We start from the raw sequence: 26755 nt of genomic DNA, 5'->3' as shown, positions 1-26755 counted from the left end.
GAAGAACTGGGTATCTTTGCTCAACCAGATGTTTGGCAACATCCTATGTTCACAGCTGTACTTCATCAGGAACATCGAGCAACCAGGAATGGAAATGCTGGCTTATTTACCCATACCAAACACATGTGTAATTCCTCAATGCAGTTGTAAACAGATAACTCAATAATACTGGGATGGTAATGTTTATTTATATTTAAGTGCACTATAACCCTAGAATGGACTGGTTAGACTAGACAACCTCCTTGTTCATATTATCTGCAGATCTTTACTGTGTGTAATACTGAGAGAATGTAACAAATGCCATTCCCCCCCCAAATTAACACTAATTGCTCCCTCCTGATCGCAAAGGAACTGCTTCAGTAGTTGCAGTCATCCAACATTTGGACAGTTGTAACAAAGTCAATGAAAGACAAGAAACTGCAGATGTTGGACTCTTGTGTGGAAGACACAGTGCTGGAGTAACTCACCAGGTCAGACAGCATCTCTGTAGGATGCAGGATGCAACTTTTGCTTTAACCAGCCATGGCCAATGTGGTATACCGATCCTGGCCATTTCATATTGAACAATGCTGATTTGATATTGGTTTAACAAAAAATAAAAATTGACAGTTACCAGTGGGGTGCTGTTAAATTCACAGATAGCTTAAACAAAATGTAACCATTAATCCCACTCTCAGGCATATTATAGTGACCGTTGCCGGAAAATGTCTTAAAGGAACAATGCAGCCATATTTTTCTTTAAAGGGGCCATTTGGCCTCTTTTTACTGTGCTGTTTTGAGAGAGCTGACCATTCTCCTCCACCCTTGCATATTTTCCTTTCCATGTTAAAAATTCCTGTTTGATCAGCTTCCAGCACCCTTACAGGTCAAGAAAAAACTTGCTGTTCTGCTCCGTTTTCCTGACAAATGGAAGCTTTCCTTTATTTACCTTGTTTGGACATTGCTTTATTTTGAACAGCTCTATTTAATTTCCTCTGAACCTTCAACAAGCACAGCTTGTGCAGTCTAGCCATGTATCCATGATCCGCCATCCTTGGACCACCCTGGTGAATTTCTTCTTCAACCTTGACATTCTTCCAGAACTGGGCACAATATTTCAACTGAAATTGAACTACTGTGGACTGAAGCATCGAGCTAGCTTCTTCAGAGAAGTGTGGTATAATGTGGCCTGGTACAAAGACTAGATGCAACCAATTTATAATGCAAATACTTTATTATCAACAAGTGTCTCATCTTGTTGTTTTACTGGTACGTTAGCTTTTTTGTCTTGGTACTAATAGTACGACAGAACTATACACCAAACCTAGGCTTTCTTGCTATTTTTGGTGTATAATTTAATCTGGTGTTGAATGAGTATATATAAACCAAAGTGCATTTTCCTGTTGTGATCTGTATTCATACACATTGCACCATACATAAATAATTACAATGTAAAAATGACTCCATATTTACAAGTATAATATATAATTCATATAATAATATATAAAACTTTATATTAAATCTAGGTAAATGATATTTGGAATAGTCTGGTCTTTTTTAATATAGGATTTAATTCCTGGAGGTTGACTGTTATCTGTTGTTGTTAAGCATTATTTCCAGCCAGCAGGGACAAGATGTTATGAATTGTCTTGAATAACAAGGACCCCAGCCTTTTGCAAAGCTAATTCGAACACTGTTTGGGTCGTATGGCCCATCTGCATAGTCGGTGTCTGAGGACTGCTGCAAAAGGCAGGATTTTTCATAGTCAAAAACTTTAATTGAATATCCTGGCATCACTTTCCGAACAATAAGAGTCCGAGAATTGGGAATGTCCAGCGTTGGGGAATTGACAAAGATTGGATGTTCGCTCCGGTTGTAGGCCCAGACCCCATCTGGCTCTTTGCTCAACAAGATCCCATAGCCAATTTTACTTTGAGTCCTTTTGACGGTCTCACTCCTGTTATCCAAGGCTAAGTGTCCGAGGCAGAAGCCATTCCCATGAGGTAGGTCATAGAATATACTGACAGACTGTTCATAAACTGTGTAGAGGCGTCCAACCCTGGTCCGATGTTCCCAGTAGGCCACAATACACCAGTGGCTCTGCTTCATTGTGTCGGGTGAGAGGCTGGCATCTGAAAAAAGAAAAAAGAAAACTGTCAGGACATCTATTGTCATGTCATCCGCTCAAGTGACTCAATATTAACTTTGTAAACAAAAGCAAACTGTATGTCTATAGATCTTTAGTCATCCCTTTCAGGATTACCTAAAGTGTTTTGGGTTTTTTTTGCAAACAATTATGTATTGGAAACATATCAATCAATTAACACAAACTGTGCTTGAGAAGCAGATGCAAGGATATTAAAAAAAGAAGCAATCAAACTCCCCCAAAAGGATCTGAGTGTGCGCTGGAGATAATAATTTGCAGAGCAATAGGGAAGAGCAAGGAATGGAACTGACAGTTGCTACACCAAGAGCCACCATAGCCCAAAATGTTTACTTTCATGCTGTAATAATTAAATGAGATGTGAGATGAAATGTACACAAAAGGACCCTGAAGTGGCTCAATTGGTAGCAATGAGGCACAACTAAGCTCAATTCCCTCAATTGAAATCCAGCCAACAATGCCATTTTAGTACTGAGGGAGCACTGCATAGTCGAAGGGTACTGCCTTTCAGACAAGAGGCTTAACTGTTTTTTCCCCCTCCGTCCCAAGCCATCATTAGAGTGGAGGACACTGCGATGGTCCTGACAAACGTTTATTCTTCCCGAAGTCATTCCCAAGAAGATTATTTGGTCATCATCACACAGCTATTTGCAGTGGTTTTCCGTGATGACAGGCTGCTGCATTTCCTGAATTACAATCCTGAACTACACTTCACTAATTGAAAAAGCACTTTGGGATGTCTGGAAGCTGCAGAAGAAACTACAGAAATACAAGCCTTTTTTAAAATTCAATCACACTCATGTTTGCTATTCAAGTGGAGAAGTGCAATCACATAATCAAAGTCATACAGCACAGAAATTGGTCCTTTCGTCCAACTTGTCCTTGCCTGCCAGGTTTTATAGCTGAGCTGATCCCATCTACATGTGTCTAAACATTTCCTATCCACATATATTCATATAAAATAACATATTACTTATTTTCAAATAAATAGATTCCATTCAGTTTCACAGTTGCCAACTAACTTTCTAATCACCTCTTATCTGTTGTCAGATTCTGACCCATTAAAATTTAGAATGAAAATTGCATGTAAACAGTAGGCTGTAACGTGCAACTACAGGTTGTGGTCAGTGGGTGGTGTGGCAGAGTGAAATTGTAAAGTCTCTCAATTCAGCCTATTCATTTTTATACCAGTGAAACAGCATCCGACTGCCACAATTTATTGACATTTTATTGGCATTTTCCAATGAATTGCAAAGCTTATATTGCATCCCATTCTCAACTAGCTGTCGCAACCTCATTACATTTGGTAGAAGTTTGGAAAGTTCTCCGGGGAAGTTGCATGTCCATTAATACAAGGTGTTTGTAGACTTGAAACGATCCTGCAGATAACATCTACTGAGGACTGGGTTTGCCTCCACATTCCTAAACAAGTAATCAAATGTGATCAATCTGTATAAGAATGTAAGAACTGAGTATGAGTCTTTGAGTCTGATCCACCATTCATTAAATGGTCTACTTCAGTGTTATTTTCCAGCATTATTGCGATAGTAGTTCTTTATTTCCTTCATGCCTAGAATCTATGGATCTGTGTTCTGGGTGATTATGATGATGGAGTCACAGTTGCCATGTTCCCCATCCTCTGATTGGAGACATTTTCCTAATGTTATGATGCCACTCAATATTCTGGGTAACTGTACCAACTGGGATTGTGTGTGCCATGGTTATGGAAAAGTTACACTGCCATTTATTAGCCAACAATATTAAATGAAATGACTAAAATACTGTCATCGTTCAGACTCAAGCGGAGTACGTTTGAGGGCCTGAACAGTTTATGCTCGTTTTGATGTTTTATCCTAAGATATGGTTTTATCAGCGAATACAATATAGCTTCACAACCAGTCTGAGCATTGAATTAGCTCGTGGTTGCACCATGGCTCTGTGGAATACAACTGTAGTGATACTGTAAAAAGGTCCCAATCTGCCCCACAGTGTAACTTGTGATAATGGACTGCGCAGGAGAACCAATTGATCCGTAATCTGTGCCTTTTCATCATCAAACTAAAAGGAAGTGGTTCTTGATGAACACCCACATAATCTGGATTAATCTCTCATCGTCTCTTTCCCTCCAGAATGCACTAGCAGACTTTGGATTCAAACACAATTTAATGATGAGATTCGTGCAATTTACAATGATCCCACTGAAGAAATAACAGGTTTCAGAGGCTTTTGCAGTCAGACCTGGGAGTCAATGAGTTCAGGGGTGACATATTAACAATGCTTTATAAGAAATGTGTTCTATATTAATGTGTATTTGATTAAATGTGGTTTCTCCTATATTGCATTTAAATCGATTGACTGCAGGCCTGAAGTAATGTTGGCATTATTATTAAACACAATTGCTAGTTGATCTCAAGCTCACACCATGAATTTATATTATAAACTATAAACCACTACAAACCTAACAACTGCAATATTTTCTTTTCAAAGTCATCTTTACTATTCTAGTTCATTTTGCATACATGAAGAAGGGAGACATTAGAATAACCGAATGAAATAGCACAGGGAGAAGCTATTTGGCCTATCTGGTCTATGCCAGGAATCTAACACTTCCCTCACTTAATCTTAGCCTTGCACTTCCCAGGCCTGGATTGGCAGCTACCAAGCGCCAAAGAATCCATGGGACAGGCAATGACTGCATTAGGTACAGCGTACTGGCACCTGCCCCAAACTCTAGACAACTTAATGTGGAAAAGTTAACCCTGTACATTGTGCTTGAAATGTTGATCTAATCTTGAGAGTTTTTGTCTTATTGAAGCATCATGGCCTGATTATAGAGTGATGAAGAAGGCATATGGGATGCTTATCTTCATAAAAATTTGGTTATGCCACTTTTGGAATATTATGTGCAGTTCTGGTTGCCCCATCACAGGAAGAATGTAGAGGATTTGGAGAGTGTGCAGAAAATGTTTAATAGAATGTTGCCAGGATTAGAGGATATTAGTTAGATGTAGATTGGACAAGCTGGAATTGTTTTCTCTGTAGTGTCAGAAGCCAAGGCGAGACCCGATAAAATTATGAGAGGCAATGATAGGGTTTGCCTATCATAATAGAACCTTTTCCCTCAGGGTGGAAATGTCAGGAACTAGAGGGCATATAAAGTGAGAGGGGGAAAGTTTAAAGGAGCTGTGCAGGGCAAGTGTATTTTTCATTACACAGAGGGTCGTTGGTGCCTAGAACATACTGCTAGGGGTGGTGGAGAGAGCAGATCTATCAGTGGCATTTAAGATGCTTTTATATAGGTACACAAATATGAAGGGAATGGAGGGATATGGATCACGCACAAGCAGAAGAGATTAGTTTAATTTAGCATCATGTTCGGCACAAACATCATGGGCCAAATGGCCTGTTCCTGTGCATCTACTTTCTTTGTCGAGACACAGCCCAAATGTCAGCCATATTATCGGGCCAAGGATTTATCAACAAGGCAGAGTGTAGTCCCATTGCCTGTATTGACCGCATCTCTCTAAACCTTTTCTATTTGTGTACCTGTCTGAATGTCTTTAAAACATTGTAACTGTAACAGTTCATTACCTCGCCACTCCAAGGAAAGCCACTGGTTATTTAAAATATAACACAATATATGTGTTCAATAAGTTGTGCTCAAAGTAAATGCTAGAAACTATTCAGCGCGCAAGATCCAAAAGTAGCTAAAAGCTTGTTGAATGAGGAATGTGCGCCCCAAGACATATGGATCACTCAACAGTTCGTTAACAATGTACTGAGACCACTGCAATACAAAGAAGGGCATTGGTCCAATATGCCATCTAAAAACCTCCTACTCCCAGTATTAATATGCCAAAACAGCCTGCAAGATGTCCTTGTATACTTGAAGGAGAGGGCCTTGACCTCATCCCACCAGCTCACTTCTTCAACTCAATCATTAAAACTAATCATTAACCAAGAAACCATCCCACCCTCATTTCCCCAAGGACTCCAAATCCCATTCAAGTTACAGCTCATAGGCACGGCTTTACAGTTATTGCAAAAATGCAGCAGAACATTTTACGGAAAAACATAAAGGACTGTAACCATTCAGCTAAACCATGTTCTGCAGAGGCTGTATACACCAAGCATATTAAACATTGTACAAGCATGTAATTAATGAGAATCAAACAGCCACAGATACATTCCCCGTACGACACATCCACCAAGTCATTAAAAAGCAGACTAAGCACCTTAAGAGCTGTATGGGCTGGCTTAAATTATCTGGACACACATAATCTACAGCCAGTGAGACATAGGGGAGTGTAAGAGAGGGGTGGGGATTCTTTGAGCTTGCATGTCTCCGAAGCTGTGTTCAGCTCTCTGACAACTTATCAGCAGACAGTGCCCTCTCGACCTCCCTCGCCTCATGCCATCAGCTTTGATTAACTCACTGTGGTGATGCCATTATTTCCCTTCAATACACTCGCTGCCACAACAGGACTAAAGCCAGCCTCCTGCTCTGGAGCGGAACTGCCTCTCTAATACGTTTCCCATCATGAAATTGCACCCCTCTCCCTCGATCTTTCATCTCAAACCATCTCTCATACCTTGTGTACTCTCCTTTCAGCTCCCATGTCAAACATTGCTTGTCTCTTTGTCACCACACAGTTCTCCATCAAAACAAATAGTGCCGATGTATTGAACACAAATTGCGAAACTGTTGCATCGTCCCCGCACAATACCCAGAATCCATTGAACACCCACCCTATCTGAATCAGCCACAATGATAGCAGCTACACAAATCCAGTGTGGCACCAATAACTCTCCACTCCTTCCTGTGGGTAGAGGGAGGAGGACTTGGCAGGGGGTGAGGGGAAACGAGCTCTGGAGATTTTTTACGGGCTGCTCAGAAGCAAATCTTTCTTCTGATGGCCCTTTAAAATTGTTTCCATTTACAAAGTAGTTTGAAAAGTACATGCTCTGTTCTCTTCAGCTGTAGCCGGCATAGTTAACCCTTAAACACCTCACAAATGCACAACATCTACATTGAGGACGACAAGCAGAAAAGGAACAACCACTGCATGCTCTCCTCAAATTACACATCCAATTTGGAAAATACATTGCTGGCTCTTCATTTAGACTGGGTCTAATACATAACACTCCCTATCCAACACCAGTACCAGAGAGCACCAGTATCAGAAGGACTGCCGCGACTCCAAAAGGCGATGCACTATCACTCTCCAAAGGATAAATGTGGATGGGCAATAAATGGTGACTTTGTCAGCAACAACCACATCTCTTAACTTATTAAATAATAGGTTGAGCTCCATGTATCTGGTAACCCATTAGTATCCCCCAAAAGTAATTTAGCCGAGTCTCTGATGTTTATTCTACTTTGTCTGCTCCTGAATCTGAAAGGATTGCCTCTTGTGCTAGGATATTCTGTGATTCAACATTCTTCCCAGAGGAATATTGGGTGATGGAAATAAGGAATTCCTTGACTCTCAGTCTGAAGGGTCTCGACCCAAAACATCACCCATTGCTTCTTTCCAGAGATGCTGCCTGACCCGCAGAGTTACTCCAGCATTTTGTGTATCTTCGGAGTAAATCAGCATCTGCAGATCCTTCCTACACATGTAGTGGTGTCAACACAGAGTGATCTCTCTATCTTCCCCCACTCCTATTCCTCACCTCTACCTATCCCATTTCAAGATCTATTCCAGGATTACCAATAGAAACTAAATCTGCCAACAGTCAGTTGCTGTGCTGCCTTTGTTCAATAGTTCAACATATTTTGTGCACTAAAATAAAATGAATTAAGCTATGCAAATAACAAATTGTGACCCAATTACTTAATAAGCACAAGTTATCAGATAGCCAGAAACTTTGAAGACGACTGCAGCTGTCCCACTGGCTGGTGCCCTCGGGTCTGCAAGGCTTCATTCCACTCACCCTTCCTTATCTGAGACTGGATTCCCCAACAGTTATGTGACTGTTGATTGAGGAGAGTTCACCGCTCTTTGCTTCAGTAACTTCCATCGACTGATAACAAAACCCAGGAATTCATAAGCAACGGTCAGGAGCTGGAACTCAGTTAGACTAGCCCTGGCAATAGCCACCAGTCCACACGAAGACACAATCAGACTGAGCAGGCGGCGCCTACAAGTTGTAACTCGGGATATAACATTTAGTAACTGTTCCCATATTATGGAGAAGCTTGATTATATGCAACGGATAAAAATGCTTAATTTTCTTTTAATAAGCAACTTTTATTTAAATAATGCCCTTAATGTGGTAAATCGTCCAGATATGCATTACAGGAGCCTTTAAAACCTGACCCCTCAATCTACACTGGGCCATTGAGTCTGGGGAGAGAGAGAGAGAGAGAGGAGAGTTTTAGAGAGCAAATCTTGTGCATCAAGTGCTTCAAGCCTCCTCCTAAAACCATCGCTGCAATGTACTGAGCACAGATCCATGCTGGACAGACGATATAGATGCTTGTTAAGGAAAACTTGAGTAAATAGTGGACAGAGCTCCTGCTCAGTGTTAGAGGTCATAAATTTAGTCATTTGAGTAAATAATTTCAACGGACTGTCCTGATAGGGTGCTGTACCTCCCGAGGCACAGTCCTGCAAATGGGACGTCAAACTGAGCCAGTGGTTGCCTCTGAGGAGGAATTAAATTGATCCCACAGTACCACTCCAAAGACCAACAAGGTATTTGGCAAAATTCTGGGGTAATAACTACTCTCCAATCAATATCAGTTTTAAAAGGGTTAAATGATATTTTATGATGTTTTAGTTTGTGGAATCTATCTATGCTTCCAACATTACTTCAGTGCTCTGGGAAAAAAGTTGCAGAAGTGGCACCTCCAACAATGCTGCACATCCTCAGTGCTGCCTTGACAAAACCATTAATGAAGTCCCCGACTGTCCAGCTCCAACACCCGCTATCCAAAGGACTGGTTGACTACTTCCTGATGCCCTGGGATAAATGGCAACAGAAGAAACGTCAAGCCTATCTCCGATTTACCATCCTCCCCATTAAAGTAACCAAATGTTTAATACACTTTCTGGATCCAACTGCTTCGAACGTTCTTGGGCCCTTGGATGGCTAGCTGCCCTGCTGCAGCACAGTGGTTACTTTTGTACTTGGCCTAGGACACAATTTGTTTTAAAAGAACTATAGGAAAGAACTGCAGAGGCTGGTTTAAACAGGATCGCCCTGATGCTGCCTGTCCCGCTGAGTTACTCCAGCATTTTGTGTCTACCTTTGTTTTAAAAGACCATACTAACTTGTCCAGAGGATGTGAACATCACAAACAAGACCAGTACACACAACGTGCCCTTAAACAAACAAATGTTGGGGTGTTTTTAGAGAGTTAGCTTAGAGTCAACAATATTGATGTGTTTAAAGTTACACATGGACCAGATAGGGTAAGAACAGTAGATTTCCTTTCCATGAGGGCAATATTGAGCCAGTTGAGTATTACTTTAAACAGTCATGGTCACCATTACTAGGAGTTAGCTTTATAATTCCTGATTTATTTAATCACATGATGACATTTGAAATAATTTTATCAATAGGCCATCATACAAAGTAACTGAACCACAATGTCACTGTACGCTAGAACACACCATCCAATTAGTAAACAAAATTGTCATGAAATAACTCTCATTCCAAGCACCTCACTGAAGCATTCCAACTTCCTTCTGTGGGTACACAGTCACACCGGTATAATATGTTTACACTTCAACTGAATTTTAAAACTATTCAAATATTCAACTATTCATTACCATTTTGAGCATTTAAGGACAATCCTAAATAAAAAGAAAGACATTTCCTTCCCACGTCCATCAGCTCAAAATGTCCCAAGTGTTGTAAGCACCATTGTTGCTGTCAGGAACAAGTGAGAGAAGGTTATAAGGAGGAAGACAACAGATCGAAATGGAAAAGGAGGTGCTGGCTACTGTGCAACATGCAGTGTCGGATCAAGACTTCTGAAGACCCAATGGATGAACGAACAACCTATTTTACTGTACCACCATGATTGATGATTAAAGCTGGCTTTGAACACCAGACTGTGTCTGTACAGTTCTTAACATGTTTACATGGTGGTGTACTACAGTACGTTGTTAGTTCATCTCTACCACCGACCGGTGTGACTACGTAATATGGGAAGTGAGTGTTAATTTAAAATGTACAGCAAGGTGGAGTTAATGTTAATACATTACTCTGATTGGTTCACATGCAATAACCAATCTACAAGTATGTTAATTGTTAGTCTGTAATAAACTTCTGAAGCTCTTGGTGCCTCCAAGATCATGGCTATTCCAATCTCGACCTCAGCTCCGCTTCATCCATTTCCCATGACACTTTACTCTTCTGTAGTCTAAAATATTTGCCTTGCTCTTGAATATATTCAATAGATAAGCCTCCACCGCTCTCTGGGGCAGATAATTCCAAATTCATTAAGATATGAAATTCCTCATTTGTCTTAAATGGATATCAGAAACTAGTTCTGAATATCTCCAGGACAGATGTTCTTTCACAATTTATCTTATGAACCTCCTCTGAATTCATTCCCATACAGTATATCATTCTTTAAGTTAGGAAACAAAAAATCTTTACAGTGTTCTGGGTGTGGTCTCATCAACACCGTGTGCATTTATAGTCAGACTCTGTTACTTTTATAGTTTATCCTCTTCGCAGTAAAGGTCAACATTCCATTGGCCTTCCTAATTAATTTCCCTACCTGCATACTACCTGACAGTGTTCATGTCTGAGAACACCCAGCTCCCTCTTGTGTATCAGCGTTGTGAGATCTCTTTCCATTTAGATAATTTTCTGTTTCTCTCATCTTTTTGCCCATGTGGAAAAGCTCATATTTCCCAATGTTATTCTCCACCTACCAAACTTTTCCCCCCCACTTGCACACCCTGTTTCTATCCCTTAATAATTCTTTGCAATCTCCTCACAGCTTGCTTTACTATCAATCGTAGCATTTTCAGCAAATTTGGCTACAATCCACTTCAGCCAAGTTATTAGTTGGGGCCTGATTGCTGCAGTGTCCCTAAAGTTCGAACTGAACCTGAAAATGACCCATTTATCCTAAGTCTCTGATTTCTCCTAGTTTATCTTCCATTAATGCCCATATGTTACCCCCAATGTCATGAGCTCTACCCCAGGCACAACAGAGCTAGACCATCGTGAGTGATGTCAGAAAACACTGTCATGCACGGATGGCTTGGATTCTGCCCCTCAAAATCTGCTGAAGTTGAGAGGCAAGTGAAACCTTCAAATGCCAAGTTGCAGAACCAAGGCATTAATTGCCCACATCAGTCATATTCTAATTGAGTGGCTTTTGGGTTGATTGTCCAACTCCTTTTCTTTAACCCCCAGATCAGTGCAGCATTGAAACAGTTAAAATGTGTGTGCAAACAGACTTAGCGGTTCCAGGCACTGACAAACTCAGCGACCTACTCTGAGTCAGTGATTACACACTGGAAGATAAGTGAACTGAAAGTGTTAAATCAGAAGAAAAAAAATTGTGGGTGAAAAGTCATCAAATAAACACAATGAGGTGAAGAAAAAGGGGGAGAGCAATACGGGGAGAGGAGAAAGGGAAAGACACAAGGAAAAATAAAGCTTAAAGGAAAAAAGGTTTTCTGATAAGTGACATGGGGCAAGTATGTGGGGGTAGGTTTGATAAAATGCAGACAATGAATGAATGTGAGAGGTAATGGGGCAAAATGGAGTAGCAGGCAGGAGAGAGGTGAAAGGGGAGAGAAAAGGGGCTGGTAATAAAGAGATGGTGCCGTAAGGAAACTATTAGGCAGTAAATAGGAGATTGTGTTCTGCCTCCCCCATGCACATTTTACGAGTCTTCAACAATGCTTTGCTGAAATGCAGCCACTCAATTCCTTTTACTTTTAAATTTTCAGACATTCTTTTAAACAAAACCTCAAAAAGCAGATTGCCGTGCCCCTGAAGACACGATCTCCCTCAGCCAGCCCCTAATACAAGGGGCCTGCACTGTCTCATCCGTAGCCAACTATTAGCTTTTGCCTGAAGCAATTAGGTGATGCCATTATGGAGACAGCGGGGGAGGGGCCCTGAAAGCTTTGAGTGCAGAACAACACTGCCAGATAAATTGGGAAGAAAATTCAGTATTTGAATTCATGGTCCAATGGTGTGCCACAAAAGCCTGATCAATATTTTGACTCGGAATTAGAGAGGTTTAATATAATGGCTCCCACTGTCTTCCCTGTTTGGAGGAAGTGGTACAATTCCAGCACTTTAGAACAACTATTATTACAGAGACAACGAGAACTTATAACAGCAACATTCAGCCTGGCGACACTGCTATCTCTCCCATCGAAAGGCAACTTATCAGCCAGACAAACGCAGTGAAACAGAGCTCTTGTTTATATATGGGGCCGTTTCAAGCAGTCAGCATTTCCCCTCTCTTGTAGGCAGACGAACAGACGAGGAAATTAAAAACTGCTTTAAAAAAAAATTAGATGTGTACTGCAAAATAATTATTTCTAAAAATATGAAGGACCAAGAAAAGACGAACAAAAACCCACAAAATATTTGGGTGGATCTGATTAAAGTTGGGGAGAAAAAAGGTGCCCTGTACTTAAAACCCACAGGAAATGTCTGCCTTAAACAAAGATTTTGCATTTACACTAAGTCTTTCACTACTTTAATCCAAGAAAAACAGCAGCAGCACATTTCCACATAGAAAGATCCCGCAATCAGTAATTTAATAACTATCTGTTTAGTTTTAGGGATATTAGTTAAAAGATCATTATTAGCCATGGCAGATTGAATTCTAAGTTATATATCTCTGGAGCAGACGGCAGAGATTGGGAAGGGACAAACGACAGTGGAAATTGAAAACACGAGTGGAATTTAAAAAAAAAACCCAAGAGGAACGCTGGGATTTTGTATATAAAATGAGAAGCTTAGAGAAGGCAGATAGTCTTTTCCAAGGCGCGAGGGAGTCTTAAACTAGAACGCGCATGAGAGGGAAAAATTTAAAGGAGATCTGAGTGGGAAGTTTTTCACACTGGTTATTTAGATGAGTGATGTCAGATGAGTGGTGGAGGCAAATAAAATTACAATTTGAAAGGAATTAGGGCAGATAGGCAAGTATAGGGATATGGGCTTAATACAGGGGAAATGGGATTACAGTTGGCATGGACGTTGGGCCAAAGTTGACTCTGTGCCATACACCTCTGAGGGTAGTGTGTCAAAGAACAAGAAATATTTAGTCAATTGGCAGGGTTGCAGTGGTTGTCACATCGATGTGATGGCAGGCTGCATAGATCAAAATATGCCAAGTTCCACCTCTGGTTCCTGTAAAGTGGCACCTACTTTAGATTCTTTAGATTGCCAGCAGAGCTTGGATCCTGCTCTGCCTAAAGTTTATATCAACCAATAGGCTACTGGGCCATCATCACATTGCCATCCATGGGATCCTGCTGTGCTGACAATGCTTGGATCCTTGGATAGTAAGGGAATCATGGAATATGGGCAAGTCCACAAAAGTCATGCTGAGATAAAGGATCAGTGACAATCATATCTAGTGGTACAACAGGTACAAGTGGATAAACAGCCTTTTTCGTCTTCCAGTCTTATGTCTTTTCTCCAAAAAAGGCATTCTCACTTTTGAGAATACACCATGGGAAGTCCCTTATGGGGTGTAAAGAACTGAGAGAAAGCTCTTGTTTTCAGAAGAAATCTTCAAATAGCCCCACCCCTATCCCTACTTTGAGGCCCAGGCCCCAGGAGTCTGCCACTTCTTTCCCAAAGTCCAATGGCAAAGCCTCCTCCCTCCTTTATCTCAGTGTGGGTTGAGCAGAGAGTCGAGTTACGTCTCTGGAGACAGGTAGATAATAGCGGAGTGGCTCTCTGGTTACTCACTCACACTCTATCCTCGTTTATAAGAGTTTTATTTGTCAAACATCCTTGTTCTATACCAGTTACCATCCATGACTATACCAGTTACAAGATTCCACTTCAGTATTCCATCTCAGGTTTGATGTTTGATCACTTGATCAGAGACTTTTGAATGTGCTTCACACATCCCCATCCCAGAGATCCTAGAGGAATCAGACCAGCTCTCCCTCCCCATTCCTGTCCCAGTGTGCCTCATCAGGGCAAATGGGTTTCATTAAGGAAAGCCCATGGTTCTTGCTTATTGATGCAGTGAAGACCAAGCCTCACTGCAAGGTCATGAGGGGGGGAGGGGAGCGAGGGGGAGGGAGAGAGGGAGAGGGAGAGAGAGTTCTTACAGATGTTGGGAAAAGCTTTGGATTGTTTTCAATGATCCTACAACGGAAATGTAGTATTTCTGCACACTAAATCCCATAGACAAGTGTGTGAACACAACCAGTTAGAGTTAGCTGAGAAATATATCCTGGCTGGAGATGTAATCAGAGAATCTGTATTATTGTTTGCCAATATTTATGCAGGTTCCCTACCTTCATTGATCGTATGTCATTGATAACGCCCAGAATTATGCCCATGCAAATGCCAGTCCCTTTCATGCCACCCACACACATTCCAATGTAATCCATACTGATTAGGCCCGAGCTTCCTTAGTCTGTCTCTCAACAAGAATGAATCCTACTCTGTGGGGGTGAATCACACTCCCCTCAGAACAAGGGCCCCCGAGAGCAAATATTTTGCATATCTATAGCACCGTTCACACCCCCAGGGTGCCCCATGGTAATCAGTCAATGGAGTGCTATAAAATGCAGTTCCTGTGGGCACCTAATGTGGGGAAACTGAGGTGGTGCACACAGAACATCCCACGTAGAGCAATGTGATGATCAACAGATCATTTTATTTCCCAGTGATGTATGTCATGACCCTGCTTATCTTTTCTCCAACCATTTGCTGGTGAAATCAGTCCTTCTCTGTCAATTTTATCTCTGCTGTTGTATTTTTCCCTCCGATTTTGTTTAGCTAGAGTCATGCAACACTGAAATGAGCCCTTTGGCCCACATGCCCATGCTAACCCTTTTGTCCAGCTATGCTAATCCCATTTGCCCGTATGCTTCCATTGCCATGACCATTCAAATACTCCCTTCCCTCTTACTCCACTAGCAAAAGCTCATGATGTGAATAATGTATCTTGCTGCCTCACATCCACCCCAGCACATGCTCTTTTCCTTTCTGGAATTTCTTTGCCCAGCTGGCAAGGTACCTGAGAGGTGAACATCTCATACAAAAGTCAGCATTTCTGACAGCACAACACTCCTTTGGTACCATGCTGGGACATGTTGTAACTCCAGAGCAGGGGGCACATCCATTAGCTCCAGTCTCTGAGAAAGAAAAACTACCAGTGCACTATAGCCTCGGGGGACTGGGTGCTGGCAACTTTACTGCTGATTCTTGTAGTGTTGATCAAGGCAGGCCTGATCAAATGGAGAAAATGAACAAAGTAAAGGGTGTGGCATTTCCCCTTCATAAAAATATAATCTGTCCCCTATTTCTTTTCCAAATAAAGTCCCCTGAAGGGGAGTGGCTCTTGCACAACAGTCAACACATGGCATTCCGGCCTAGGAGACACAAACACAATTCTTCCCGATCCAACTCCACATAGGACTCTGACTCCGGGAAGAATCCAGCTCTTATAGCGCTAAACCTATAAGAGGAAGCAGCTCATTTCAATCCAGACTTTTTCCAATTATGCCCAAATATCCATTTAAAAACTTTTTTTTTTTGATTTTTACTATATTTTTTGGCTGGAACAGATTCCTCCCCCCCACACAAAAAAAACCTTGTAAGTTTTAATTCCTGTGTACGTTTTCCAACTCTGTGTGCCAGAACCGTCCTTTGAGTTCAGGGCACTTCACTGAGTGATCTTAATGGAAGCCAAGAATATACAAGTCCCATGGAATAGTATTTCAGCTCAGTAAATCACTCACTTCCATACTCCTCTTGCCTTTCAACCCTCAACAGACTCAAACTCTTCCTTCCCATGGCACTTCTTTGCTCCTCATTTTTCACTTTACCCCCTCACAGTCCTTGCGATGGGCTTGGTCCAGACTTCATTACAAGTTAATCTCAAAGACAGAATAGGGCACAGTCATCAGTACAACTTCCTGCAGCAACCTTTCAGCCATTAGCTCACTGAGGAGAACAGTTTGACCACCAAGTCCACATCCTCATAGCCTACGCGCTTCCTTCACTAACAAGCTGTACAGATGATCGATCCAATGCAAAATAAACAACGGATTTATGAGGTGTTCTTTAATGCAGCAAACAAAAATTAAAGTGACGCATGAAAGCCTTCTGGCAGAACTTGATGCCCATTTCTCAAGTTTGAATTAATCACTGTGACTCTTCATAGAACATAGAAAACATCTTCCTGTTTGCTGTACTGAAAACAAAACCTTAAATGAGGTGGATCTCACTTGTTGAATGCCAGACATGCAGCAAAGGCAAGAAAGATAAATCCAAGTCCATCCCACTTCCAACTCTTCCATCCAGGTGGCTGGAGGCTCATCCAATGAAAATGTATAGGATGCAAGACAACCGTTTAGCTTGGATCAAAAAACAGCTAAATAGTCATATCTAGTAAAAGAGACATATCTCCAGAGTGATTTTCAGCTGATTGGGTACTTTTGAACTGTCGTCACTGTAATAATACGAGAGGAGCAGCCAATTTGCACACAAGGACCCAAAGCCTCAGTAATGGAAGATGGGTAGAGATTACACGGGTTCTCATTAATACAAATACAATCTCTGCAGCCAGGTTCTGCGTGTTTCTAAAGGCTGCCTGAACACTCCTTGATGAGAGATCATGGCATGAATTAGAATTCAAGTGTATGATGGCACCTGGTGTGATTACACACATTATGGTGCCTGGCCTCCATAATGTTTTGGACAAAGACCCATCATTAATTTATTTGCCTCTGTACTCCGCAATTTGAGATTTGTAATAGAAAAAAAAATCACATTGTCAGATCTTTTTAAAGGCCATTTTTACATATTTTTGTTACACCATGTAGAAATTACAGGTGTGTTTATACATATGCTCCCCATTTCAGGGCACCATAATGTTTGGGACACATGGCTTCACAGGCGTTTGTAATTGCTCAGGTGTGTTTACTTGTCTCTTAAATGCAGATATAAGAGAGCTCTCAGCACCTAGTCTTTCCATCACCTTTGGAAACTTTTATTGCTGTTCATCAAAATGAGGACCAAAGTTGTGCCAATGAAAGTCAAAGAAGCCATTAGGAGACTGAGAAACAAGAATAAAACTGTTAGAGACATCAGCCAAACCTTAGGCTTACCAAAATCAACTGTTTGGAACACCATTAAGACGAAAGAGAGCACTGGTGAGCTTACTAATCGCAAAGGGACTGGCAGGTCAAGGAAAACCTCCACAGCTGATGACAGAAGAATTCACTTTATAATAAAGAATAATCCCCAAACACCTGTCCAACAGATCAGAAATACTCTTCAGGAGTCAGGTGTGGATTAGTCAATAACCACTGTCTGCAGAAGAATTCCTGAACAGAAATACAGAGGCTACACTGCAAGATGCAAACCACTGGTTAGCTGCAAAAATAGGATGGCCAGGTTACAGTTTGCCAAGAAGTACTTAAAAGAGCAACCAGTTCTGTTAAAAGGTCTTGTGGACAGATGAGACGAAGATAAACTTATATCAGAGTGATGGCAAGAGCAAAGTATGGAGGAGAGAAGGAACTGCCCAAGATCCAAAGCATACTACCTCATCTGTGAAACACAGTGGTGGGGGTGTTATGGCCTGGGCATGTGTGGCTGCTGAAGGTACTGGCTCATTTATCTTCATTTCTGATACAACTGCTGATGGTAGTAGCATAATGAGTTCTGAAGTGTATAGACACATCCTATCTGCTCAAGTTCAAACAAATGGCCAGTGGTTCATTCTACAGCAAGACAATGATCCCAAACATACTGCTAAAGCAACAAATGAGTTTTTCCAAAGCTAAAAAAAAATGGTAAATTCTTGAGTGGTCAAGACAATCACCTGATCTGAACCCAATTGAGCATGGCTTTTATATGCTGAAGAGAAAACTGAAGCAGATGCTAAAGATGGCTGCAATACAGGCCTGGCAGAGCATCACCAGAGAAGACACTGAGCTACTGGTGATGTCCATGAATCACAGACTTCAAACAGTCATTGCATGCAAAGGATATGCAACAAAATACTAAACATGACTACTTTCATTTACACGACATTGCTGTGTCCCAAACATTATGGTGCCCTGAAATGTGGGGACTATTCAATTCAATTCAACTTTAATGTCATCGCACAAATACAAGTATCAGTACAACGAAATGCAGTTTTGCGTCAGTCCGTAGTAGTTGTACATAAAGAAAAACAAAAAAAATAGAAATAGGGAAGATACAGAATAATCAGGAAATACAGAATGATTAAACAAAGGGGACGGAGGGACCAGAGAAATCTATCGTCGGGACTCCGAGTTCAGCAGTGTGATTGTGTTGTTATAGAAGCTTGTATAAACTATGTATAAACACTGCTGCAATTTCTACATGGTGAAACCAAAATGTATAAAAATTGCCTTTACTAAAATCTACCAATGTGCACATTAATCATGTAATTGTTTTCTATTACAAAGCTCAAATTGTGGAGTACAGAGGCAAATAAATAAATGATGGGTCTTTGTCCCAAACATTATGGAGAGCACTGCATGCATGCACGGGCTTTTCAAGCCAGCATTAACTCTTTTCTGCGACTCGGGCCTATCAAATTCCCCCTGAAAATAATGAAAATTCCTGGAATTCCTCAGCCTGGGGAGTGAAGGTTTTGGCTACTTTTCGACCTGGGGTTAGTTTTGCAGTCAAGGCTTCTAATTAAATCTCTCTACAGGTTCATGCAACGCAAGTTTCCCTTAGTTTCAGGATTACCTTAGTCATTTATTACTTCCCGGGGGAGAAATTATGGCAGTTTATAATTTACTGTTTTTAAAAAGTTTTAATGCTGCCACACTAATTCGGTAAGGTGTGTTGCTGAATACGCGCATCTTGGACTGTGAAAACAAAATGCTTCTGTAACTTATTCTGCTGCTAAACCTGGATCGAGGAATCGCGAGAAAATGGTCAAAACAGGAGCCAATTGTGCTTGTGCTAGTTAGCAACAAATCTCCCAGCCCAATCCAAACTCCCAGCACCAGGCCCATAGACCTGCAAGTTACAGCTCTTCAAGTACACATCCAAGTATTGTTCAAATGTGAAGAGCATTTCTGTCTCTCTCACCCTTTCGGAGAGTGAGCTTCAAACTGCCACCGTCCTCTGGGGGTAAAAAAAAAAAAAACTTTTGTTACCTCCCATCTAATCCTTCTACCACTTACTTGGAGTCCATGTTCTCTAGGTTTTGACCCCTCAAATGACTTTCTAAATCCCATCAGTTTACACACCTCAACCACCCCTATTAGCCTCATCTGCTCCACAGAAAACAACACCTATGTTTCCTCATAGCTACAATTTTCCAGTACTGCCAATATTGTACCTATCGGAAAACATTTGAGTTGTGGTCTCACAAGTAAAGACTGATGGCTGCAATGAGGAAATCAACCTGAAGAGGTGAAGGAAGAGCACCACACATGTAATAGATCACTCCTCATGGATTCTCATTGGTAAAGTCTTGACAGTTTGTATTATTGGACTTCTTCTCCCACTTCACATTGCAGACAGATGACATTATATGAAGACAGATCTTATAACACCTTTCGTAATATTGGGACATCCAAAGCATCTTGACAGCCAATAACATAAATTCTGAAATATAATCAGTCACAATGAAGGTAAATTTAATTTGCATATAACAGTCTCCCATAGATGTCAGTGAGATAATGACCACATCATCTACTTTTGGTTCTCGGCCAAATATTAACCAACAACGTCAAGAAAAAAATTATCTGTTCTACAAGAGTGCCATGGAATCACTTGCATCCACCTAAATTTCCAAAATGGATCCCAAGTTTAATATTTCATTACATAATTGTGCAATCAGCGAGTGTATCTTACTCCCTAGGTGTTCCATGCTTAATATTATGAACTGAGACTTAAACAAAAAAAAGTGGATAAGTGGACATTCATATTTCTCATTTTCCTTATGCTAAAGAAGGATGCCATTCGGCATATCGAGTCTATGGCAGCTCCCAGAGAATTCCCATTAGACTCAGTGAGCCATTTATTTCTCTGTAACCTATTGTATCACGTGTTCACCATTTTCCCCTGATACTCCCATCATCCACTTGCACTCGGGGAACTTTACAGTGCCCTATTAATCTAGCAGCAGTCGTTTGGAACGTGGGAAGCAAGTAGAGCACCCTAGAAAAAACCATAAAGGTCACAAGGAGAAAGCGTGAACTCCAAACTGCCTTGATCTCAGAGGCAGGTCAAACTAAGGCTGCTGAAACTGTGATGTAGCAGCACCAACCATTACACTACAGAATCATTAGTGTAAATTGCATGTGCTCAGTTTACGGAGAAGCCAAACACCAACTTATTTAAGAGCTCAGAACCAATTGGGACCCAAAACATTGTCTGTTTTCCCTTTAAAGACGTTGCCGGACTTGCTGAACGTTTAGAGTCGCTTCTGTTTTTGTTTCCCAACATCTGCAGTTTTTTGACTTTGAGGAAACCCTTGTTGCACTTACCCTCCCTAGTCTTGAATGCCGCAATGGTCAGTCAGTTCTGGAAAGGATTGAACTAAAGGTTTTGAGAAAATTCATGTCCCAAAATCATTCTACACAGAATAAAATGTATATTAAAGTCAGCTTCCATAGGAACAGTGGTTATTAAGAGTGAAAAAGTAGTGTGTAGTCTGCGCCTAACTCTCATAACAAGATCCATCACCATTTGTTCATTAACAGTTATTGTCAAATAATCTAATTTCTCTCGCATGGTTAGTGAGGTAAGGAGAGATTTCCTCTTCCCAACTCATCAATGTTGCCGGAGTATGGAGGAACTTATTGGGGTAGACAAAACTGGAGATAGGGCGAGGGGATTATTTCTGGCACAATGGTCACCCCCCACACCTGGCATCATATTTTAAGTGGAAGCACTTACACAATCACCTCCAGAGCCACCAGCTGTCGGGTTGTCTTAAGGTCAGAAGATGGAGATGGTAACATAGTACCTCTAAATGTAGCCAGGAACTAATTAATATCTTCAAGCAAGAGAAATTGGCCAAATAATGGGAATTGTAATGTCAAAGGTAAGCTTATAACCCAGGCCTAAATTTGATCATCCAATGTATTGCCCAGTAGCCAAAAATATAAACCAGGTTTTAACAATGAAAATTATATTCTTTTAAGATGCCTGCAGAGCCCAAATATACAGTCGACAAAGACATTCTCATGGCTGAAATCCACAGGAAAGCAAACTGAAAAAAGCCTGTATTTCACCAAGTTACTGTTATCTTCAATTCCGAGCTGCTGGGAGCTAAGTTGGCCACCATGGCAACAGCGGGCCCACCGCTTCCTTCACCCAATTCATTTGGAAATGGGAGATTACAATGGGCTGATCTGACTTTCTGTCACGAGAACATAAACTTGCAAAAAAACAGCTACCCCACTGGAATTAAAACGCAGCATCTGCTTGCTTGGGGCCAACAGCATAGGGTTAAAGAGGCCTCTGTAACATGTGTGGGGAGGGGGATAGAGTGAGCGAGAGCGAGAGATAAAGAGCAACAGAGAGAGCGAGAGGAATGCTCCCCATTTTTCAAAGAGGATGACATGGCTTTCTCCAAAAGGTCATAACCCTGACAGAGTGGGCCTCTGACTGAAAGGAAACAGCCACTAATGGAGACCCAGAGCAGTTTATACAAAGCATGCTGGACTCCAGGCTCACTATAGTACAATAAATACACCTCACAAAGTGAAGGCAGTTCATTAAGGCCGTGGTAAGCCTTTTTTCTGCTGTCTGGCTGGGCTGTCCGGTCTAAGAAACTGAAAGAAAGAGTTATTAACATTGGCCCTGTCAAGCCACTTACAAGAGGAATGGATAGCAACAATCTTTGTGTAATTGTGAGAGGTTTACCGCTTTATCATACACATTGACCAGAGCCGTGTCCCACCCACAGCTAGTGTTATTGATCAGAATCAAATGGTTCCCAGATCCAGAGGCTGGGTTTATCTGTCACTGAGCAATCCTGCTATATTCAAATTCTTTCTTACAGTGCAGCATCAGGACATTGGACCGGGTAGCTCCATCTAACACCATCGCAAACTCCTATTCCCTTCTCCATCGTATGTTTATGTAGCTTCAAATTAAATTAGTTGAGCAACATGGTAGTTGTTAATGAATTGTATGCAAAGATCTGGACCACTGAAGCAAGTGACTTCCAAATCCCATCATGGCAAATTTAAATGCAAGTCATTGAATAAATCTGGAATAAAAGGTATGCCTCAATAACCGTGAAACCAGCATATAAACATACCTGGTTTATTAATACAGTTTAGGGGAGGAAATCTGTTATTCTTACCTAGACTGCCTAATATGTGATGCACCATTAGACTGGCCTCACATATAATGGGCTGATCATGGTGATCCCGAGACCAGCACATAGCCAGAAACCCAGGAGGAAGTCACTCTCGGGACTCGTGTCCTCCCAAAAACATGGAGAAAAGGGGTTGGGGGGGAAGAAGCGCAAGTATAGCAGCTGATCCTCGGAATGTAAGCATGAGACATGTGGTCTCCCTGTTCCCTGTGACCCCCTCCAAGAGAGAGAAAGAAAGAAAGAAAGAAAGAAGGCCGTATGGCATCTGGCCTTGCTTAGAATGAACATTTGGTTTGGGGATCTCATGGAGCTGTGTTAGTGTCATGGTCACAATGCCAATGCTTAGGACGTCAATAAATCAGGATCTCTTGCTTGTACTGAATAGTTTCTCCTGTTTTTATTGGCTGCAACCTACCTTGATGAATACCAGTGAGCCTTTTACAGCTATGTATATGAAACGATGATAATACATTGGTCAAAAGTAAAATGGGGCAGTGCTTCTCATTTCCTTGGATGTTTAGAGGCCTGTCTAAATAGGCTCAATGAGTACAAGTTTAACTACTCGTCTTAAATTAACTGTGCAGTAGATAAAATGTCATGCCCAGTGTGGCCCATTTAAATGTTCACCCGTGCTCTGCAATCTCTTTGCAGTCCCATCCATTCCTTAGTATTCATCTCTTTGATCATGCCCAATTGTTGGTCATTCACATGTTTCCTTAATTGGCAACTGCGTTAAAATCTAAGTTAATGATCATGATGTGGGAGTGTGCAAAATCTTGCTGTACACAGAGGCTGCCATGCTTTTAATATTACTACGCTTTAATGAGAATGAGGAACTGGGAAAGAAAGAACAGTTAATTTGTTTTAAGTTGGAGAGGGTGGATGCAAGGATGGTGAAGAAAAGGGGAACAGCTGTGATGGGGCGATTCCAGGATTGCCAGGATGATAATCCTGGTTGGGCCACAATTAGAATACTATGCAAAGTTCAGTGCGCCACATTTTAAGGAAGGTGTGAAGGCTTTAGCGAGGATGCAGAAAGATTTTCCAAAATGATTCCTAGGATGAGGGCTTTTAGTTGTGTGGAAAAGTTGTTCGGTTATCAACAGAGATTGTGAGGGCATCCCACAGGGGAATTTAAATTGACAGAAACAATTCCCGTGAGTGGAGGTGTCAAGAACCAGGGGGCATAGAATGAATGACAAAAGAACCAAGTGTGACATAGGAATGTTTTATTTAATGCAGGGTGGTTGGGGTATGGAATATAAAGCCACGGAGGAAGCAGAGGCGGGTCCAATTGCAGCATTCAAAAGGGAGAATGAATTGGCAGGACTGGTGGCAGAGGAGGAGTTGGACTTGGAATGTTCTGATATAAAGCTGGTTTGAACCCAAATAGCCTCCCTCCACTGGAGAAAAAAGACAGCAATCAGAGAATACTGCCCAATTCCTATCATCTTGTCAGGCAAGAATCTGGAGGACCTCAGACACCCACCATGCCCTAGCTTAGCTGGTTCGGTGGAGATAATGAACTAGAGGTCTTCCCGATTGACTCTGCTGGGGCAGTGCACTTCTTGAAGGCAGTGTGACAGGAAGAGAGCAGATCTCCAAACTCCAGCAGCCATGCCAAGTTCGAGTTTCACAGCCGCCATGGGAACAATGTGACTTATGATCACTAGAGTTCAGCGAAAGGTTCCCAAACTGAAAGTCGCCGGCTGCTTTTGGTGGAATGCTACAACAGGCACTGGAATCAAACCACAGGCAGGCTCCCTGTATCAATCCCAATCACAAGACACCTACCACTCTTTACCACAAAGGAGAGACAGCAAAGTGCAGTCACTTCTGCAACATGAGAAACTGAGTAGTGGGTGCTCAAGGAAGACCACGCATAGAATGGGCTGATCATGTTGTTCAAATGTACTTTAAGAATAAAATAATTCCTTTCGAAATTGGGCCTTGGGTTATGTTGACCACATCCAAGTGACAGGGAAGGCCCTCGGTCTGGCATCTGAAGGCACATCTCGGAAACTATATCTTCACCAATGTGTCAGCTGGGCGTTGACCCGGGTGTTGACCCTTAAATCTTCTGGAACTGGGCAAGAGAATAACCAACTGAGTCATGGTTGAATGTTCACTTTAGTTTAAACGCATTCATGGAAACAGGCCCTTCGGCCCCCGTTGACCAACAATCACCCGTACACTAGTTATATCCTACACACTAGGGGCAAATAACTTACAAACCGGTATGTCTTTGGAATGTGGGAGGAAACCAGAGACCCACGCGGTCAAAGGGAGTACGTACAAACCGTACAAATAGCAGCTGTAGTAAGGTTTGAACCCAGGTTTCTGGCGCTGCAAGGCCTCAAACTCTACCACTGTGCCACTTCTTAGTATTCCTCATGTAGTAATCAAATGCCCAATGTCCTCTTGCCTGTGTGCGGGCAGTTTATACAATTGTCATTCTCAAACCCAGTGTGCGGCCAACTAGGATCTGTGCATTGCACTCACCAAAGCATGGCAGTATGTGTCTGGCCCTTAACAGAGAAGCAGTTTGTTGGTGGAAGGGTTGAATAACAAAGAATAAAAGTGATTGCCAAAAACATAAAGGTGGCAGCAGCCCATGACTCTTCTTGCAGCTGCAGGGACCCAGGTTTACCGTCCCATGGTGCCACCTATGTGGAGTTTGCGTGTTTTCCCTATGACTCTGTGTGTTTCTTGGAATGCACCGGTTTCATCCTACTTCCCAGACATGCTGGTTGGTAGGTCAAATGGCTGCTCCAAACTACCCTACTGTATGTGGGTGAGGGGGACATTGGAGAGTTGATAGAGATGGAAGAGGGAAAGCAAACGTGCATTAGTGTAGACATGCGCTGAATGCCAGTGCGACCATGATGGGCAACAAATTCTGTTTCCGTGCTCTGTATTAACTTTTACATCTGTGTCAAGAAATCACTGTGAAGGCAGATTAATATCTAGCATCTTGAAGGAGCCAGATAAGTATCCAGAAGGATGGGATTTGCAGGACAATGAAGGGAGGGGAAGGCTTAGGGTAATGGGCCTTGGTCTTGCATAAAGCCAGCACATACTCAATGGGACAAATGGCCTCATTCCATAATGTGACAAAAGGGAGACAGGAATTAGAATGGGGAATCCTGCAAAACTCCATTACCTTGCAAGATGAGAGTCTACTGGAATCGCAGCAGACAAGATCCATTCCTGCTGGTTGGGGCACAAACCAGTCTTCATGCTGGAACATGCAATTCCATGGAAAGACCAAACTTAAACTGTGTCCATGTCAACATTAGCCCTTCAGGTTTTGACCAGGGCTTACTCGGCATTAGGAGCTTGCTGTGTCCAAACTGATTGCCTTGTTTCTTTACATTACAAAGGTAACTATATCACTGACTGCAAAGTACCTTGGGATGTCTTGATAGATGCTCTGGATGTGGGCACAGAGGGTGCAGGGAGGATAGAGTCGTAGGACCATGGTAAAGCCCACGTCGCATTGGGCAGTGCCAGTCAGAGTCCTGGGAAGATCAGGGTTTCCAAAAGGCTCCCGACTTTTCCCCAACAGTGATGGCCTCTGTTAATCAACATACAATCATTGCATCCCTAAAATAACTAATGTGTGTAGTGAGATGGGATACAAATATAACCCATCTCATTACCCGCATTTTAAATTTATTAACAATGTTCATTAGCATTGAGGAAGTGGCTGTATTTAGGTCGATTTGCGATTACCAAATAACCTGCTGACAGTCTTGATCCAAGCTGACATGAGAGTGAACATGTGGAGGAAGTCTGATTGCTGGCAACAGGAGGTTGGTAATCCAGGGATATCCTTGGTTGTGATATGAAATCACAACATGTAACAAGAGGGTTCTATAACAGTGAACAACTTTGCTACCTTGAGCTCTTATGAATGCTTCACTATCCTTGGAGCTCGGAGAACACTGGGATCTCAGCAGCCAAAGCCCATCTAGCAAATGGCTGCACCAAGCCTTGAGAACCACAATTCTTATATACATTTATCAGCACGTTAATAAAATAATAATTCATGTTATTGGTTTATTAATTTGTCAGCATACATTCTATGCTTG

The 26755-nt window shown here is 41.8% G+C and overlaps 1 protein-coding gene across 1 annotated transcript in view; it reads right to left on the bottom strand.

Moving 5' to 3' along the window:
- Positions 1-1194: 1194 nt before the first annotated feature.
- smad6b (SMAD family member 6b) overlaps positions 1195-26755 on the bottom strand; it is a 52487-nt gene continuing 26926 nt past the window's right edge. Inside the window, exon 4 of the mRNA XM_055661418.1 lies at positions 1195-2111. Within this exon, the coding sequence (XP_055517393.1) occupies positions 1570-2111 (542 nt within the window). The 3' untranslated portion in view covers positions 1195-1569. The remainder of the gene's footprint in view (positions 2112-26755) is intronic.

Source organism: Leucoraja erinacea, chromosome 33 (genome assembly GCF_028641065.1).
Source record: "Leucoraja erinacea ecotype New England chromosome 33, Leri_hhj_1, whole genome shotgun sequence".
Lineage (NCBI taxonomy): Eukaryota > Metazoa > Chordata > Chondrichthyes > Rajiformes > Rajidae > Leucoraja > Leucoraja erinaceus.
This window is presented reverse-complemented; position numbering and strand designations above follow the sequence as displayed.